Consider the following 21,349-nt stretch of genomic DNA (forward strand, 5'->3'; position numbering starts at 1 on the left):
AATCTTCCTTTGGAGGCAGTTCAGCTCAGTAGCTACAGGTTTTTAAAAGTTTCTGTCTTTTCTGTTTCATGTGACAGATAATGCTATTTCTTAGCTTCTGGGATTCAAACAAGTACAACATTTCCAAAAGCAAATACAACTAACTCAGTGACACTGACTATGCATGACAAGACATTGACATTTTGTCAGAAGAGTGTGACCCCAATGCGTAAAGTGGCTTTAAGCATTCATATGGGATGCTGCGCATCACTAACTTCTCTTTCTTAACAATGATAAGTGGCATGTCACATACATCAGGCAGACAGTTTGAGAAAAGCCTCTCTGGGGAATAGTATTCCAGAAATTTTGTGGCCATTGCCCTGTAACCAAGTGTGAGCAAGAGGTCACCTTTATGAGCACTTTTCTTTCTAGCCAACTGAGAGTACATGGGCTGCTTCCTCAGAGGACATCTCAGGTTAAACTAACCAACCAAAAATGCCTTAAGAAATAACAATATTTGGTTTAGCACTTACTACTATGCAGAAACCTGCCAATTCCAGTGTAAATTGCAGTAACAGAAGTGGCCTCAGTGTAACCCCTTTGTTACAATAAATATATTTCTGAAATGTGAAAATTAAATTCAAAAACATTCAATGTAGAATTATAATACAAAATCCTGACTAATAGAGAACAAAACAGAGAATAAAAATGTAAGGTAGGTATATTTGGTATACAAAAATCTCAATATCAGTTTGTTCAAATGACCCATCCATTACAGAATATCATTGCTTCACACTGTCAGTAAGAAATACTTCAAAAAAATACCAGAGCTTTAAAAGTCAGACTAAGATAATGACACATATATAACCAGGACTGAGTCATAACAGCAGGTATAAAATTCCCATTTTGAGTCAGCGCTTCTCTGTAAATATTCTTTAATAGACATTAGAAAATAAGAAAAAAAAGAACAGAAATAACATACGTAATGTGAATGAACACCAATTTAGAAAAGGAAGGAGTTAAAAATTTAATTCCAAGAAGTAGGTTATATAAAGATGAGGTATGTTTTATGGCAAACTACAAAGCGTGAAGTTATCCCTGTAGCTTCATACTTGATTTTTTATTACTTTTCCTTAAGGAAAATATTCAAGTTGAATACGTAGCACTTGCATATGTATGTAGAAATGCATTCTTGGTACTAAAAACAGGTTTGCAAATATAAGTATGTCTACAGATACCTTAAGTATTTCCAGGAGTTAGAGACTGCTACATGCTGGTGCAACCGAACTCCATAATAGCATCCTGAAAAGTCCTCTGAACCACAAAAATCACAGACTTATTTATGCTGGAAAAGATGCCAAATATTATTGAATCCAACCTCAGACAGAACGCTTCATTTTCAACTAGACCATGGGAGAAGAGACTGACCCTTACCTGGCTACAGCCTCCTTTCAGGCAGTTATAGGGAGCAGTAAGGTCTCTTCTTGAGCCTCCTTTTCTCCAGGCTAAACACCCCCAGCCCCCTCAGTGAAGTGAAGGGCCCAGAAATAAGCCTAACTTTTTATTTTAAATCTAGCATATTTATGCAATAAACCAAAATTCTCGATGCATAATATTATTGTTTCACATATTATTTTAGATCAGAATCAAAGATACTCCTGGCTGGGACAATGTGCTTCTCAAGAGCTGACAGAATCAGGCTTATTAAGCTTTATTGCCATTTTCTCATGGATGCATAGAATAGTTAAATTTAGGAGGGATCATCTAGTTCTACCCCCTCACTCCTTGCATGGGCAGGGACACATCAAACAAGACCAAGTTTCTTAAAGCCCTATCCAGCCTGATTTTGAACGCTTCCAGGGATGGTCATCCACAATTTCTCTGGGCAACTTATTCCGGAGCCTTATCCCCCTCACAGTAAAAAAATTCTTCCTAATATCTAATTTAAACCTACTCCCTTTTAGTTTGAAGCCCTTTCCCCTTGTATAGTCACTAGATGTTCTTGTAAAGAGTGTTTCTCCATCTTTGTCGTAGGCTCCCTTCAGCTATTGGAGGCTGCTGTAGGGTGTCCCCAAAAAACTCCCTTCTCCAGGCTGAATAAACCCAACTCTCAGCTTGTCTACATAATGCAGGCACTCCAGCCTCCATGGCCTCCTTTAGATTCACTGGGACTCTTCATGTCCTTCTCAAGTTATGGGCTCCTGAACTGAACACAGTACTCCAACTGGGTCTCACCAGAGTAGAGTAGGACAAATCTCCTCCCTCACCCTGCTGGCCCAGCTGCTTTTGATGCAGCCCAGAACATGGTTAGCTTTCTGGGCTGTGAATGCACATTGCTGCATCCTGTTGAACTTCTTGCTCACCAGCATCCCCAAATATTTCTCCTTTGAGTTTTCTTGATCCATTCTCAGTCTGTATTTCTGCTGGGATTGTCCCAGTCTGTGTGCAGGATCTTGCTCTTGGCCATGTTGAACTTCATGAGGTTCACACAAGCTCACCTCTCAAGTGTGTCACAGTCCCTCTGGCTTTATGTCCCGATTGCTCTGGACCAGGCTCCAGGCACCCACAGTAAAAGGCAATTTGCTCAGGAACATTACCACGCTCTTGCAACCTCTACCAAGTGATTTTACAGAGACAGGACTGTTGTGGTTTAGGAATGATATTCTCCAATTTAGTGTTCCCAAACCATGCACTGCTCACTCACTTTCCCTCACACCCCCATCGTGACAGGCTGGAGAGGAGAATTGGAGGCACAAAAGATACAGCCCGGGGATTGAAATAAGAACAATTTTCTGGAAAGGGCAACGAAATAAGACAACAAACAGTAACAGCAACAATATTAATGGCAGAGTGTACAAGCAGAAAAGCAAGCAATTCACATTTAAATGTTCCCTGTGGAAACCCCAGGCAACAACTGACCTCTCTGTCTGTCACCTACCCAACCTGGAATCCATCTCTGCCTCCATCCCCAGAAAATGACATGAGCTGATAAAGAATGACCTCTGGGTCCTGGCTGTGCCCCCTTCTGACGACTGTAAAAATTAACCCTGTCATGGCTGGATCCAATACACGGGGTTAATGATCCTTGCAGTGTGAATACTGGTAATTGAACTCAGAGTTTGCACACTTTCCTTCTAGACAATATCCTTGTGTAGTCTCATTAAGGAATTGCTGGTAATAAAGGGAAAAACACTGCAAACTTTTTGGGGGTTATCTAGTGAATATTTTTTTTCTTAGTAGGTCAGCAGCTCTGTCTTACAAATTAAGGCAAAAGGCATAGGCAGGTTATGAGGGAGATCAGCTATAACATTATTCTTGCCCATTAGTGATAAAATGCATGAATATAATTGAATAAGAGGTTATTTCTCCAAATCTGTTCATTAAAATATGGACCAGAGGAGGAAAAGGGCACAAAAGGTTTTTCTTGTTACTGGATGAGAATTGTTCTAAATAACAGATACTCCAGCCAATTTAAAGGCTCAATTCTTCTCTATGATGCTCACTATACCAGTTCTTTTAATTGCAGTTTCTTAACATGAGTAAAATTTCACTTGACATGGATAAGAGAAATTCTGAACTCAAAATACTGAAAGAGGGAGAAAAAAATATCTTCTAGGAAGGTGTGACAGAGAAATATCATTTTATATCATTCTAAAATATTTTAAAAGAGTATCTTCTTCTCAAACTATGAACAGATGGACAATTTATGGTGAGCTGGGCAAAGACAGTATCAACTTAGTGAATGCCAGATGCTTTGCTGTAGCTGTCTACATGAGGTGGTTTTCACTTCAGCATAACAGCATGCATATGAGCAGTTATCACAGAGTACCTGACACATGGGATCAGTTTGCATTTGATCTTGTTCCACCATACCTTACACGTTTATAAGCAAAATAAATATAAGAACTTAGTCAAAACTTCAATGACTTTCAGACAAAACAGTTATCATGTCAGGGCAAATACTCTTAAATAACTCCAGGGTTATTCAAAAATTTAAAATCTCTCAGATATTTGGCGAATTCATAATTAAATTCAGAATGAAACCAAATATCTGGAAAATCACTGAGTTCCATCCTGTGTTGTATCTAGAAATGGAAACTATGTCTTAGTAATATCTGTTTTCAATATATTAATAAAATAATAATCATAGCATTTATTTAATGATTTAAATAGACCTTTTTAAAGTTTCAGTATAAGAATTATTGCAGAAACCAAGGAGCTGATGCCTAAGACTACAGTATTAGAGAAAATAAATATCTGGTTAAGAAACAGAGAGCAGTTGATTAATTTTCGTCTTGCAGCTTGTTTCGAAAATAATTGCTTATGATTCCATGTCTGGACTCATCTTATATTTTATAATTAACAGGATAAGATAGAAATAACAATGTAATGAAATTTTCAGATGACAAAATCAGTTAAAGAATTTGGGATCAGAAGAGGTTGTGATACATTGAATTTACAAGGTGAACAGACAGCACGATGTCAAAGAATATTTAGTGTCAATAAATTAAATATGTACTGGAGGAAGAATATTAAAGAAGTATTTATCTCTAAACTCACTATGTAAATTCAGAAAAGTACCTAAGTATTGCTGCAGACAAGTCAATGAAAAATTTCCTTCCACAGGCAAATGCATTAGAAAAAATTCACATACTGTTCTAAATTGCATAAATCAAAGTTGCATCTTGTCTGGATCATTGTCTACAAAACCCATGTATGATAATGTGGCAGTGGAGTGAGCTAGAAAAAGCAACAAGTCTCATACAAAGTGAAATAGGAAAGATTCAAGATTCCCTTTGAGATTAATTAGCATGATCATGATAAGACTGAAAATCACAAATCTAAGTCAAGGGCTCTTTAGAAATTACAGAGAGGAACTGGAAATCTTTATGGAAATGTAGTTTTCATAATTAACTTTTGCAAATTCAGAAAAAAGTTAAACTTCCTGTTTCAGGATGGAAACCAATTTCCTCTTATAAGAAAATAAAGCAAGAATTCGTAAAAGAAGTCACTTCTATGAGAGCATTTAGACTAAACACCTGTTTCTGGCTATTGATGGGTCATAAAGTTACATAGGAAGGACTATTTTTAGTAGAAACCAGTGTTTTCAAAATTTTTACTGCTTTCAAGATATCGTCACGATTTTGGAAAGGTTTGTGTTTGCTGAACAACTCAGAAAAAAGTCCTTTGAAAACACTACTATGTGCAAGATTGAAGCACTGTTTGTCATCAAGGTTCAAGTCTCTGATGCAAGTTCGAAACAATAAAACAATCTTAAACTTGATTTATTTCTTTTTTCCCTTCTTGAAAATTCTTACTACATTATCACAGTTTTCTGACCTTTCCACCACTGGAATTTACCTTTATTTTCTCACCCTATCAGAAAAAAAAAAAAAAAAAAAATTGAATGAGATCCTCCGTGGCTTGTAATGATATTTTTGACCTATTCACAAAACCTAAAACAAATTAAAATGCTCATTTCTGGTTTCTGGAATAGTTGTCAATCTAGATTTATAATTCCAGAATATGGTATGTATATTATCGATAAATGTGTTTTGCTTTGTATACTATCTATATTAACTGAAAAATGTGACTGGATTTGGATAAGTCTAGAAAAGACAGACTGTGATTTAAAGCTGCTAATAGAATCCTTTTTGAATAGCTTTGTGTGTACAAATTTCTAATTCAAGAACTACAAGTCTCATCAGTACAGAGCAAAACAGTTGACTCAAAAATTTGTTCTTTCTCCAAATAATCAATGTAAAAAGCACATGGCAAGAGCGTCTCTTATATTGGAGCATCACATTTTCTAGTTCATCACTCTATTTCATGTCCTTCCCTCCCTGGATACCATACATTATTCAGCAGGTAATCTGGCCTTTTATGACCAGCAAACCAAGTACCTTGGGTGAAGCATCCATCTTTTTGCTGCTTTTTAGATTCAGACACATTGCTCAGCTTCTGAAAGTGCAATGTAAAGGACAGTGTTCTGCTCTTTTTTATTTACTCCTTGTCATTTTACGTTTGAGTAGCGGGATTTTACCAGAGCAATGCTACCAGCCACAGTGGTCGGAATGAGGCCTCTTCTGTCTCATGAGATTTGCTGAGCATTTACAGCACATTCCATCAGAAATACTGTGGCCGAGGTGAAAATTCCAGCAGATGTCACAACAGGATATAATAGCATAATAACAGAAACTAGCCATAAGTACATAAAATAGCTGTAAGTGCAGCAGCAGGCATGGATGGACCCGGCTCTGCCTCAGGAGCAGAAGCATGGTGAGCCACATCCCATAATCTGGCAGCACAGAAGCCAGGAGGAGCCCAGAGTTGCTCTGCATGTTCACCTGTAAGCCCTTCCCAGACTCTGGATATTTGAGTCTCTGTTGATTTGGGAGTCACTTCAACACACCACAAATAGCTATGTAATTACGCCTTTCAAAACCCATTGAGGCTCCTACAGCAGTCTCTGGGGTCAAAAACTGCTAAATGTGCTGCAACATCCATTTGTGAAAGGTGCACAGCACAGCTTTGATACACACATTACCTAAAACAGTGAAGTGTTAGCAAAGAGGACCAGCTCTTGATAACCTTGTGCCACTTTTTCACCAATTCTAGTCATTAAACCTTTCTTTTTTTTGAGCACATTCTTAAAAACTTAAAATTTATCTAATTCTCAAAGGAGAATAGGTGGTATAAAACATGAAAAATCTTTGAAATTAGAATATTTTTGCCACAGGCCATTGATAAATAACATTTTAGTAATTCAAGGTTTAACTGGTTCCTTCTTGATCTGTTTTGTCCTAATGTACAAATAGTTTGAAGTAAAATAATTTCTCGTTTCAAGAACACTGAAGAGACAGAGATCAGCACCCAAACTGCAAACATTTGAAACTGCTAGGGAGGGTCTATCCTTTTCTGACCTCATGATCCTTGATTTCTGTCCTGTACCAGGGCACATCACCCAATGAAGGGCAGAGTTATACATCTGCTTGTTTCATTTCCATTTCCAGTACCACATCAGTTCCATTCATACTGGCAACTGGGTGCTGAACACCCTTTTCTGGAAAGTATGGGCTCTGAGTTTTAATTCCGCTCTCTTCTTTAGACTGCAAATGCCAACCTAAGGCATAGGCTTACTAAGATCACTTCTAACAGGCATCTCAAATTAAAGTGACATCTGTATCTACATTTTTAGAAGTTTTAGTCCTATAAATGTTGGCTGGGCTGTAGGTAGTGCATGGATTTTGAACGGATTTAAGAAAAAGCTTGGCTCATCTCCCTCAGAGTTGCAGCAGTCATCTGTAAATAGAGGTAACTCTCACTTTAGCCACCTCGTCCCTTTTAGTAAAATTTTGTTGATTTCACAGCACTCATTGTAGATGTATGCAAGGTTTTATTGGAACATTGGTCTCAGTTTTAGGGGACTTTTATCCTGTCTCTGGAGTTTGAATATTGTGCACACATCACAGCTTACATTGAGGAACTAATTCCAGATCTTTTATACTTGCTTTAAATTTTATAGTATCAGTTTTCTTCCAAACTCTTTCCCATCTTCCTTCCCATAAAATTCATGCTATGCAATTTAGAGATGGGATTGCTGGATAATCAGATCTTGAAAATCTTGATATTCAGCAGAGGCTTAGAAACACAACTTCAGGCAGTTTTTTGCTCCTTATTTTATGCATATTTTTAATACTACTATTTCTAATAGCAAAAAAGCACACATTTCTCTTAAACTGATGATGTCTCATAACCTTTCTTTATGCTCCTCTTACTACTTTATGCCTTGCCATTAAAATCTATCTTTCTGCCTCATTGTTGATTTTGAAATATTCACTCTATGACTCTCTCTCCCATTATTAATGTCTGGGAGGAAGGATGACCATGACTAAAGTTGCATGTGAGAACTCAGAAAGCTGGAATTTGCTCTCATCAATAGCAGAGCTGGGTGTCTGTGAGGAAATGCTTCGGTTTCTTCATATGGCAAAGAAATTTATTCCTTTATGGCATAATATATTTGTGGTTAGAGATATGCACACAAAGGTTCATATAGGTCATTGAATTATTTTTACTGATATTGCTATTAACTTCAGTTTTGAAAACATAGTATTTTTCTTTCTATTTCAGCTGCAGTGAAAAAGGAGGGGGAGAAGAAAGGTAAATATTTTCCCTTGACTGAAACATCTTTGGGGCCGTGACTGCTGTGAGAAATGTTTCTTTCTTTCAGTGCTACAACTGGGATGATATACAGCATTGTGATGACATACAGCACCTCGTGTGCTACCATCAGCCAACTTTATCTGCTCCTACTGTGATAACACTGTTGCCATTTCCACTATTGGTAGCTCCTTTTTAAAACAGGCCAATACAGACCAGTATCAGACGCTTCATCATTCTGGCTGGGAGGAAAATGAAAGGCCTTTGTTACCACGTTAGGATTTGTCAAAGAGAACAAAACTTGAAGTGCACCATGCATGCTGACCTGTGTGCTTGCTCTTTGCAGAAGCTGCTTTTCTAGGCACATTTAATTTCTTCTTTTCAGATATATATGGAGCTTGAATGTAACCTTTGCTGAACTCATTCTCTGATATTTTAACAGACTGGTGAAAAAATTTTGCCTAAATCACAACCTAAAATATTACCTTTATTTAAAGATAAATATAATGTATTTATCAGACCTTAAGTGTCTATTTATAGTGTTGTTTTTTGGAATAAGATTTGCTGAGTTAAAACTTTATTTTCCTAATTTTCTGATTTTCTTCAAATAGCAAAAATAATGAAATATTTGCACTGAGGTGGTATTTTTTTAACCTATTCAACTTTATTGTGTACCAGGTTTATAAATCTTGTCTTTCTCACTAAACAGGGCAATGGGAACATTTTCAGAACATATCCACATATTTATTAGGATTATTTGAGATTTATTCATTGAGAAAAAGAAAAGCCCTCTTTATTATTGATGAGAGATTTGAAGGGGGTGGGGCGGCTAGGGTGTGTCTTTTGCCATTTGGAAATTCTATGATTCACATAACTGAACAATGGAGCCAACCTTTACTCTCTATACATGAACGCATTTTCAATCCTACTAATTTATTATTTTTTTCTGTTATCCCTGTAAAGAGCTGTTAACTGAACTGGAAAAAAAAATATAGTCTCAACTGTTTTATCAGCTCGTGAGTGAAATCTTGGCTGCGTTGAGGTTAGTGGCAAAATTCCCACTCACTCCACTGAAGCCAAAATTTCACTTCATTTCTTTAACAGAACAATAAAATTCATTTCATTTATCAAAAACAACCATGCTTAATAGGTATCAAGCAGCATTTTTTGTCCAAAGATTAATTTGCAACAAATGAGGCATGAAAGGTAGCCCGTGAAGCAGGGAGAATCAGAAAACTGGCAGCTACACTCAGAGCCACTGGTTTTCAGATATCAAAATATCTGCTATGTTCAAAAACACGAACTGCTACATTCTCAATGGAAAGAAAAGAATGAGGCAATTGTTAAGGGTGCTACTTCTCTCAACCTTCTCACAGATTATGGGACCATTCATTTACAGAAGAACACCAAGGGAATTTGTAAAAAATACCTAGTGCTCATTTTTCACCAGTTAGGACTTTCTTCCCCCTTAGCCATAATCTTCCCCAACAAAACTGATTGAAAAATGCATTTTTCATGAACATTCTTTGAAGCTAGATAGATTTTTCCATTTCATTTTCCTTTCTATATTTCTTTTGCTTAAAAAAACTTCCTTTGATTTCTTAGTTGAAAGGATTTTGCAACAAGTACATGTAGGCTACTTTCAAGCACCTGGCTCAGGCTGTATCTCATCCTGTTGGTTCCCACCAACCTATTTCACAGAAACATGGAAGTATGAACTGAAATTCAGCTTTAGTCATTCTTATTATATCACCTCTTTATTTATTTTTTGGATTAAATCTCCCTCTGGTTTTCTGAGATCATAACCAGCATTGTCAGCAAGGAAGGTAGTGATTCTAGTTTAAAATAAAATAAAATAAAATAAAATAAAATAAAATAAAAATAAAATAAAATAAAATAAAATAAAATAAAATAAAATAAAATAAAATAAAATAAAATTTTAAAAAGCCAGCAAAATGAAATCTTCCAGTGACTAAGGAAAACTGATTCAGTGATGTTCCTGCCTTTAGTAGATATGCACTACTCTGAAAAACTGGAGAGAAGTCATAAGGCCTCTTCCAAGAAATGAACGTGCCATGCTTCAGTTACCATGCTTTCTCATCTAGCTTCCCCACCTCTGCAGGCCCCACATTGAAAATATTGCATGTTACTAGCTGTCTCCTAATATGATAAGGTTTTATTTATTTCTGCTTATTCTGTTGTCACAAGAAGTTGCTCTAGGGTGCATGTGTATTCCTCTGACTGGCAATAAAAAAGGGTAATGTTCACTGGTTTTGCTTAAGGATATAGTATTTTTGCACAGCTGCAAAAATAATAAAAGTAGCCAGGCAGTGCTCTAAATTGACTGGCTCATTATCCAAAATATATTGTGGTAGTAGCATGCACAGTTCAAACAGCACTTTACCATTTCTCATGTGAATCATACGGCACACAGACACTGTACTGTACATGAAGCTTCCTCCAATTATTTTGTCTTATTCAAATACACATCCCTCATCTAGAAAAACAAGAATAATGAGCCGTACAAAGAGACAAGCCATCATAGAAGAGAAGAAGATGGAATGAAGCGTTCAGTTGATGGTACATTCTGTGCATGGCATAAATCAGTCTTGAAGGAGCTGGGAAGAGACAGAAAAGAACAAAATTAAGATGGCAAAAGATTACATATTGTGTTGATTTCTCCAAATATGAAACTTAGGCATTCACTATTTCTCTTTCAAAGGTTAGGTCTCTAGGACTTTGTGACCAAAGTCCTAGCAAATGGTCAGCTTTACCTTCCAGCATCATGTTATGCCTTCTTTCAACATGTGTGGGATAGAGAAGCTGTCACAGAAATGTGTAAATGTTGTCAATTCCAAAAGGGCAAGAGGCAGCAAACCTTTTCATGAGGAAGGCACTTCCTAAATTTCCCAAGAGCAAATCTGGCTGCCAGTAGGCAAAAATTTTTAACTCTTGCTAATACATAATTCAAAGCACTATAAGCAAGGAATCGAATTAAAATAGGCCCGGTTTTTGGTGAAGTAATGAAATCCCATCATTTCCAGGGCATGTCCAGAAAACAGTAAACAGGCATGTAACATGCTGAGATATTTCAGCATTTTTTCACATTTAATTGGCATTTTAAAATGAAAGAAATATTAATATTTATTTTTGTTTCAATAAATCATAAGAGTATTTTCACATTTCAAAAATGTTTTACAACTACAGAGGGTTAAAAAAATCTCTTGTTTGGAATAGAGCCAGATCAAAGAAAACTTCAAGTTTTCCTAGTTCTGCATAATGTGAAATTTTGTATTTCAATTGATACCTCCCTTACCCTGTTTATTTCTGACTATAGAGGACACAGACTGAGTTGGGGATGTCAAGTAAGTGAGGTTAGTGAGTTCTCTCTCCAGTCAGTGTCAGGAAGTCTTGTTTTGTAAAGATTCATTACATCTGTGTTTCTAGTGGATCAAACAGGATTCAGCCATGTCACAATCCTTGTGGGTGCTCCTTCTCACGAGTACCTGTAAGAGCCCTCTCATTGCTGAAAGTGAACCGTGAACATGAGCTACCAGGGAGTTGATTTCTCCAGGCTCCTTGGAGCTAATGAACAAGAGACAGAGAGCAAACTCTGCCTTGTTTCTGAGAGCACGTCTAATGCAAGACTCCTGTGAGACTGCCTATAGACAGATACTACGAGGATTTGCAAGTTAGTGAGACGCAGGCGCTGGTTGCTTGTCAATAGCAACAGTCCCATTCTGATTCTCAGCAGTATCACTCTGACACCTAGCTCTTAAATTCACCTACTAGATTTTAGAAAGTAAAATGAAAATCACGTTCATGTGACAAGTTTAATCAAAATAGACTAACAGGAGAGTAAGTGGGATCACATTTAGTCTTTTTCCTCAATAAATGCATCGTGGTGTAAAAAATGTATATATTCTGAGCACAGTTAAAATCAAACAAAAGGGAAAATATGGACAAGGCATTCATATTCAAGCTCGAAACTACGTCTTTTTGTCAATTCAGTAAAGATTAATTTCCTTCTAGTGCTCCTTGTAATTGTACTGTATGGCTTGGAAAATTATGTTCTGCATACAGAGTGTGGAATAAACTGGCCAAGGCACAGCAGCATCCCTTTTCAATATATATAAAAATCAAGATGGTTTCCAAACTGAAAAGAAAAAGAAAACACAAAAAACAAAACACAAAAAAACAAACAAACAAACAAAAAAACCACAAACCCCCCCAAAAAACCAAAACAAAAACCACACAAAAAACCCCAAAAACACCAAAAAAAAAAAAACCAAAAAAAAACCCAACAAAAACAAACATACAAAGAGAAAAAACCCAAACAAAAAAACCACACCAAAAAACCCATAGAAAATCCCCCAAACAAAACGGTGGGATTTCAGAACTGCTTAGTTTTGTAATTGACCAGAAGAATTAGCAGTCAGCCATCTTATTCACAAAGCAAATGGTCATGGTAGCTTGTGATTTCTGCTCAGCTGCAGATGCCGCTGGTTCAAGATGAACCTCAGCTTCATAATGCCATTTTCTAACAAGCATCAAAGGAAGAAATTAGATTCTCTGATTCTATAACTGCAAAGTGTAGTGCATAGCCTCTTAATAGAACTTTTAGTCTAAATAAAGGGATTTTAAAAAACCAAATCGAATATATATATACTTTTGAAACTATTTTCTTAAAATAGGGTCAAAAAATTCTGTATTATATGCAAGAAAATAATAAATACGGCCATATGCTAGTATGCTGTTGGAACTGCTGAAGGCAGGCAGCTCTCTCAAAGGTAACAATCACTGAAATAGCCACAAGATGGAGCCCAAAGGATCGTCCAAACTAGTTAATATTGTCATCCTGTATCCTGCAGATTAAGAATTAAAGTGATTTTACTGAAGAACACTTTACAGGAATCTTGAATTACAAACAAGATGTTTTTCAATGTCAATCCACTCCTGACTAAAGATGTTTTCAATTTAATAGATGGCTACCCATGCACGAGTGAGCTTTGATTTCCCATGCTAAAATAACAAGCCCTCAGCATTTTCAAGGAATATTGATGAACAGATAATTTATATTAAATAAAGAAAATTGTCTGAAAAGGCTACATCAGTTAACAGAAATTTGCTTGACCTCTGTTTGCCTTGTATCAACTATCTTGAGGGTATAAATAGTTTACATTTGTTGTATAAGGTTATGTAAGACTTAATGATCTGTAAAACCTCTGTTTAGTGATGGACAGAACTTTTCATGTTGCAGATATTTCACTGGGATAAGACATGACCCATTCAATATAAGCAGGTAGAGGAATGAATATCTCAAGCTCATGACTTTTCACTGAATTCATAAATTTTAAGAATTTTTTTTAGAGACTCAGATTAATGTAAGCATTAAGAAACTTTTCCTCATGCAAATTTAGATGTCAAAAGTTAGGCATCTACACTGAAACTGCTCACCCTAGGCTCAGTTTAGGGCTGATGGAGAGATCTGCAAAGAGTGTTTCATCTGTCTTGTATCTCTGTCAGAATGCAATTACTTGCCCCCATGGAGATACTTATATTTCTCAATTAATTATAACAGGGAATATAGTTTAGGTTTAGTAACAAGAACAGAAAACAAATGTCAATTAATATTGGGATTATTTGTTGCTAATTAACAACTTTCCCTCTCTTTTAAGAATCTGACATTGAAAGAGAAATGAGAAGAAGGAGCAAGTAATTTGTAGATCTTTATAACTGATTGAATATCCACTCTCACTCTACTTGGATGGAGGATCTATTGCAAATATTTAATCTAGACAGTAAGGTGAAATCCCCATGCTTATCTACCAAACACCTTGATGTACTCATAGTCAAAGCACGTAAAACTAATGATGCTACCTTGCATCCATGTTTTTTCAAAAAACTTTTATTCTTAGTAGGATTTAACCAAAACCTTGACATTGGTTACAATTTCGTAATCTATTCAAGGTGAAATTGAGATTACACTCTTTTATATAACAACAAACCTGCAAAATGATTCACATAAATAGACTTAGCATAGCATTTTAATTGCAGTTATGATTACAACTTGTGTTAATCGTTCTTATTTGCGTTAAAGTGCAACAGTAATTTATTCAGCCCCTGCTACCAAAAACTGGAGTCAGTCAAACTACTGTTTTAATGATTATGAAACAGCTGTGATTTCTGAATAAAGAGTGCTCTGTGTAATTGGTGGCCTGTGTTGTTACTGTAAGTTAGGTATAACACATATATATTGGCATCATGTCAAAAACACTCACACCTGTCAGTCAGCATAATATGCTTGAACACCTGCATATCCATATAACACATGTTTAATTGACTAAAAATTTCCCCGTGGGATAAACTATTACTTTATTGCACTGCACAAAATCTGTGCAAATGAATGCTCAGAGGTATTCTATTCAGATGCAATTCCTGAATGAATAGTTCTTCTAGTGTCAATCTACCTTTCTTTTACTTATCTATGCAGACATCATTTGCAGAAATGTGCTTTAACAAAGTTGCAATTAAAGCCAAAGCAGTGATCAGCAGCATTTCATGAGGAACAAAGATGGTTCAGTACCATTATGCCTCTAGAAGTTAGTCATTAGCCCTTTGCTTTAATCAACATGTTAATTTGAGTAGCATACTGAGAAGAGTCCATTTTTTCAAAAGCCAATTAATTTTTATTGTTCTCCACCCCTTAAATCAACTAATATCTCCTCCAAAATTCTTCTTTCATAGATTTCCATAGTCATCTTATTCTCTTCTAATTTATTATTTCACTTTTTTTTTTTAATAATGTATGTAAATATATTTTCAACCATTACTATACTTTTGCAAATCCAGTCATAGATAAGAAGGATCTCAACTAAGAATTTCCTATTCAAAATATTTGCATGGAATCTGGACCCAGGGTGTTAGCTTACCAGCTTTCACCAATAATAGGCATTATGACTGAAGATTCAATTATAACAAATATGAACATCAGCAAGAGGTACTACTTTTGGCTCCAATTTTTAATATAGAATGGCAAACATTTTTTGCATAAATTAACATCTATATTCTGAAAAATCATTCTAACATCCTATAAACTTCAGTCTGCCTGATTTCACTCAATTGTCCTTCGTGAGTCAATAATTCATGTTGCAATAAAGACAGCCCAAGCTCCACTGTGTTTTGCCTTAGCTATATAAAAATGTAAAACTGATTTTTCTAAAAGTGAAAGCTTGTTAGCATACTCTCCCTCATCTGTATGTTCCCATCCCACAATTTCAGGGAACAGCACATGAAAACGTTAGAAGCTGAGGATGGTATTGAGAGGAAGCTCTTCAGGTCTTTCGTTACATGGGCCTAAAGATGAAATGCATTAATGCAGCAGATGTACCTCATCTAGATTTGACTGAAATTTTATTCTTTCTGACTCTGTCTATGGAAGATTTGTTCTCCTGGGATTTTAGGACTTACAGTATTTTAAAGATATTAGTTTTCAGTGCCATCACACAAGATTGCTGTTTCAACAGCTTATATTTGCCAGAGCTTAAGTGAAAACAGTGAAAGATTGGGATCATTACTGATGATTCCTAAAGGCATGCATCTAAGATTGAAGTTGACGGAATTCCTCTTATTAAAAGTAATTTTAAAATATTGGAAATGTCTGTACTTCTTTGCTACTTCTATTATATTTACACCATGATAAAGTTTATCCCTTCCCTCCTCTCTGTCTATTACTATTTGGTTTTCCCTGTTATATAAAGTACTCTTGAACTGACAGTTGAAAACAAGTCTTAAAAAACAAGTTGTTCTAGACAACGTCAACAAAATCCTCCAAAACCAAGAGTCAGCTCATTTTTCAATATGCAGTCCTGAGGTATAAAATAAACCAAACAGAAAGGACACAAACACAACTCTAGGAAAGGAGATAGATATCTTGGGCCAATCTGCTCTGGTAATAAAAATAAGGCAGAAAGAACTGTGAGAGCAGCCTGACAGCTTTTTTTGGTGGAAAGTGGCAATTGGAAAATCAGTCTGTTGCAAGTGAATACCATACAGGCTCTAATATCAGTAGTTAATGATAATGGAAAACAGTGGCATTTTAGGAGGGTTTGTCTTAACCATTTATCCTATTATCATCCTTCAGTCACTGCTGATAGAGTGATCCAAGGAAGTCTGTAGAGATGCACACACTCAGAGGAACATTCCTAGACCAAGAGTAGGAATAAGAAGATCAACTCTCTGTTTCACTACAAATATTCCAGACAGCCTTAATCACTTAGCATTTCATACTTATCATGTTAATGTGGTATAATAATAATAATCCTTAATGTTTAGAAACCTGGACAAATGTCCTGGAAAATACTAGGTTTAAAGTAAGCCAGAAATGTAAAATAGATGTAAAGAATTAAGAGATCCTGTGAGGACAAGGCTTGTACAGCCTGCACTGTATTTTAATCGTGTGCCAAGTTCCCCTATATGCCACCAGCACACACTTCTTGCTTTCTTTACTTTGACTCGGCCACGGGGTAACCCTTGGTCATACTCTGTCAAGGCAATGTTTTAACGTAAAGCAGAGGTCAGGCTGAGCACAAACCATTCTCTTTTTAGGAATCCTGCTGCAGCTAATCTGGTTTGTGAGTCACTTCTTTAGACATATGCTCAGTAGACTGGCTTTGCAACACAGTCTGCCAGCTGCTCATCTAGTCGGAAGAACTTGAGTAAGACACAGGCAGATATGACAGATCCAGTCTGCTGATCTAAAGAACTTATGGGTACATTTGACTTCTGCTTTGAATGACAAAGGGCACAGACAATAACTTCACAAATGTAGGGAACTGCTCCTTAACTGCTCCTAAAATCCCCTTTTTTTCCAAACTTATTTTCTGAGACATGTAAGGAATACGTTTTATTCTGCTTGACTTCTTTATGATACAGTTGCTTCAAAGTTTGAAAAACCTTGACCTAACTAGACCAAAAGCTGTCTTATTTAAATTATGCAAATGATGTGATCCCTTTAAGTTCTTGAAACTTAGATTTGGAAGGAGTAATAGCCACTAATTTTTCTAAAGGACAAATGGTTAGTCAGTAGTTCAGGGAGAATGAATTAATATTAAATAGGGAAATCAAATTGTACCTTTGTCATGATGCATAAAGTGGAAGGTATAGACTTCAAATTTTGATAACTCCATTAGAAGATTCCTGTAGATCTTGATCTCTCTCATCCTGTAATGTTGTTACAGATTAACATTATGTGGGTGTTGCGCATTGATGCAATTTCCAAAACATGGTGAAGAATCTCTGTGCTCTCTTTAATGGGAAATGAACCAGGCTCTTACTATGTCTAATGGAAAGTAGATTTCTTATTTATAATACACCTGTAATTATCTAACTGGAAATAATTTTCCCAGCTACAGTATGTATTATTATTCTGTTTTTTCAAACTATTTCAAGTACTTCTGGCATTGCTTTTATTTTCTGCACAACATATTCTTTTTTTACAGAATGAGCACACTCACAAATGTATTTGCTGTCTGAATAGCAAATAAGTGTTACCCAGATGGAAAATAGACATGTTATAATCAAAAAGTACATTCTGCTTTTAGCCTTACCAATTTATGGTTCAATAAAACACAGGATTTAATTTCTGAACCCATATCAGAATCTAATTTACAAAAATATGCCATATATAATTAATACCCTTGCAGACTTCAGAGCAGTAGTCAAGTAAAAAGAAAAATCAAGTGAAAACCAGAAAGATATCTATGAAGCCTGTTTTCCATGTTTAATTTAGAATGGCAAAAAAGACATTACAAATTTTTGCCGAGAGTAGAACCAGATAATTTCATTGTTCCAGTTCTTATGTAGCTTCAAATACTTCATCAAAAATCCAACTGTTTTAATTCAGTTTAAATCAGACCTTGTTTCTTCTCTAGTATAGTTTAAGCGTTAAACAAACAAAGATAAAACACTTACCTAGGACGGAATTTTCATACATTGTGAACAGTAAGTACTTTTTTACCCAGTAGGTAGTCCTGTTAGCTGTTGTCATCAAAACAACTACTTGAAATGAGACCAAGAGTTTAGCCCAACACCCTCTCACCATCAGTGGCCAAAACATAAAATCCTTGTTTGCACTTTCAGTGCAAGATACTACATGAACTATGTAAGATTGCCAGAGCTGAACACAGCCTTTAATTTCTCACCCTTTAGACTAAATAACATATATCATTAAATATTTGGAAAGTCTGACCTGGACTATTGTCTTGCCGTGTTCACTAAGTAGAATAAAAATCAAGGTACCCATGCCATAGATAATTGTGATACTGTAAAGATTAATCTAATGGTCTTGGGATTTCATTTTTCAGCTTTCTACTTAGTCTGTAAGTCATTTGCATTGCATTTTTTAATGACATAATGACACACAAGAAGGATACATTAATATTGAATGGACTGAAATCACAGTTAGCAAAACATAAAGTTTTATTTTTACCAAATACCATTTCAGAATTTCACCTTGGAGTTTTGTTTTGGTTTTTTTTAATAGAAAAAAATATAGATATGTTTTAGAATAACCAACACTCTAGAGACTTTTGACTTTAGAATATCTTCATTATTTCATCAAAATATCTCTAAGTGTTATGCCAGAAATAAGAAAGTTGGCCTTTCAGGCAAGGCACAGATAGCAGTAATCTCTGTGTTCAATCTGCCTTGATGCTGACATTATACAAGTTTGTCTAATTAATGCCTCCACAGAAAAAATGGAAAAGGACAACAGAGATGCTTTCACAAATTTCAGGGACCAGACTGTAGCTGAGTTTCTTTTGTTTTGAACATTCTCTGTGACTGATATTTACCCGCATAAAAAGGGAAATAACTGTACTGGTTTTACTGGAAAGTTAAGAAATAATGGCTTCATTTTGATTTTAGGCAGATCTTAGATAAGGATGTTATTATAAAAGTTTGCTTGTAAAATATGTTAAGCAGTGTCAGTAGAGAGTCTTTAAATTAACACTTCATATGTAGCCTAGCTCTGATTATTTTGGGTGATTACTGAAAGAGTTATATAATACAATATTCTGTATTAGTTATGTAAGTCATTATACTAGCCCCTTCTATTATGTTCAGATTTGATTTAAATATTTGCTTTGAAATTCCTTTATTTAAACATATACACTTACTTTGTATCTTTACTCTTTATGTTCTGGGTTTTTTGGGTTTTTTTGTTTGTTTTGTTGGTTTGGTTTTTTTTTTTACTTTGTTCTGCATACCATAGCCAATTGCTGCCTCCTTAAATGCACAACAACAACAACAACTTGGATTAGAGACTGGATACAAAATGGAAGTAGATTTTAGACTGCAGAGAATACAGGTGAAACAGAAACCCACATGCATAGGAGTTTTTGTCCCAGGTGGGAGCTGGGGAGCTCAGGAGCTCAGTGAGTCACAGCCTGGGAGCTCACAGCAGAAATTTTATTGCTTGTGCTGCTGGGGCTGCGAAGGCAGCTCAGCCCCTGCCCTGCCACATCTCTCTGTGGGATTGCTCTCTCACACAGAAGACATGCAGGTGGTAGAGCCTTTTTTCTCTTGAAAACAACAGCTGCATTGCAAAGGTCAAGCAGAAAAATCCAGCTGGAGGCCTAGGTCTTGGCATTTTGCTTCCTTCTGTAGAACTGATAACGACATCGGGTACAGCTGCCAAGCTCTCTGCCTGAGGAATGTGGTCTTAACATCATTGGAAGTTTCACTTAGTTTTCAGTTTTAGCTCATCTGGGGCTTATTTCTGGAAAAATGCAGAAAGTGAAATGGCCCAAAGTTTAGAAGTTGAAACACTGAAATCCTTTTGTTTAGAAGTGTCCTGATGAAGTTAATGAACATTTTCAAATGTCTTTCTGCTTCTTGGAGTATCACTGAATCCATCTGAAATTCACTGGCCTCATGGAGCAGGTGCAATTGTCAAGGATTCTCATCTTTAGACTGCCCTAGGTGTTGGTTCCTCACTCAAGCTAAAATTAATTTTCTGTCTTTGTGTAGTAGAGAATTTTCCCTGTCTCTTAGAGACACCCAGTAAGGTAAGCACCTTACTTAGCCAGGTGGTGTCCCTAGGTTTGGTATATGGTCAGCATTTAGTGAGGGTGACTCAACCCTCAGAAGAGGTGCAGAGCATTCCAGGGATGTTTGTACCAAATTTTGGCTACATGAGGAATCCAGGGTGCCTGTGTTCCATAGCTAAATGTCCCATTAATGCCTCTGGGGTGGACAGTGTAAGTAAGAAAATGTAACTGCTCTGCACTTCAATACATATTCCATTGAAATTTTATGTCTAAAATGTCATTAAGAAATTAATTAAATTCTGCATCACAGCTACAAAAATATTAAAATATGTCCTTTTTGTTTACTTCTAGCTACCTCAGAGAACCCTCATGAACACAGTAAGTAGCAAGGTGATACAAAATATTGTTATTTTAATTTTCAGAAGGAAGGTATTTTCCAATTCAGCTGAGACTCACCTATGTCTTTTGTCTCTTTGCACTGGGAGTCAATCAAGGGGGCCACAGATGGGGAAGAGTCTGTGCAATTCTTTGTCCAAGCCTCTGGTCCAAGTTTTAGAGATTTATTTCTTGGTATGCTGCAATGCTGACCTGCTGTGCAGCTTAGACATCAGAGCTACAAGTCCAAATTAAACATATTTCTAAAATTCCCCTGAATTATTTTCTGTCTCATCATGTTGGGGTTTGAATAGCAGGCTGTTCTTAAATAGCACAAAATTGCATACATTTCATATTATAATACAGACTAATATCCATTATTGTTAGTGCTTCACATTATATTTATGGGATCCCCATACTAACTAACATGAAGAAAATTAGCTCTAGTACAGCCAAATCCAGGACACAGAGAAACATGGAAAGTTTAATTTCTTTTTCTTTATGCAGGATACTGAAGATTTGTCATTCTGTGCAAGAAAACCCCACTTCTGTTGCAATTAAAACTGTCTTCATTTCTAGATTAAACATCAAGGAGAAATTTTCTATACAGAAGATCATTGATAGCAACCACAATTAATATATTAATATTAGAAGCAATTAACAATTTTAAAAGTTCTGTGATATTTCTAAAAATACACAGAAAGTAATTAAACCACATTAAAAAGTTAAAAAAGACTTTTCATTATTTTAATTTTAAAGGAAAAATTAGTTAAACATAATTTCCT

The 21,349-nt window shown here is 35.9% G+C and overlaps 1 protein-coding gene across 1 annotated transcript in view; it reads left to right on the forward strand.

Moving 5' to 3' along the window:
* TRDN (triadin) overlaps positions 1-21,349 on the forward strand; it is a 219,772-nt gene that overhangs the window by 166,827 nt on the left and 31,596 nt on the right. Inside the window, exons 28-29 of the mRNA XM_042779095.1 lie at positions 8,110-8,139; positions 20,541-20,567. Coding sequence (XP_042635029.1) covers positions 8,110-8,139; positions 20,541-20,567 — 57 coding nt within the window. The remainder of the gene's footprint in view (positions 1-8,109; positions 8,140-20,540; positions 20,568-21,349) is intronic.

Source organism: Catharus ustulatus, chromosome 3 (assembly GCF_009819885.2).
Source record: "Catharus ustulatus isolate bCatUst1 chromosome 3, bCatUst1.pri.v2, whole genome shotgun sequence".
Lineage (NCBI taxonomy): Eukaryota > Metazoa > Chordata > Aves > Passeriformes > Turdidae > Catharus > Catharus ustulatus.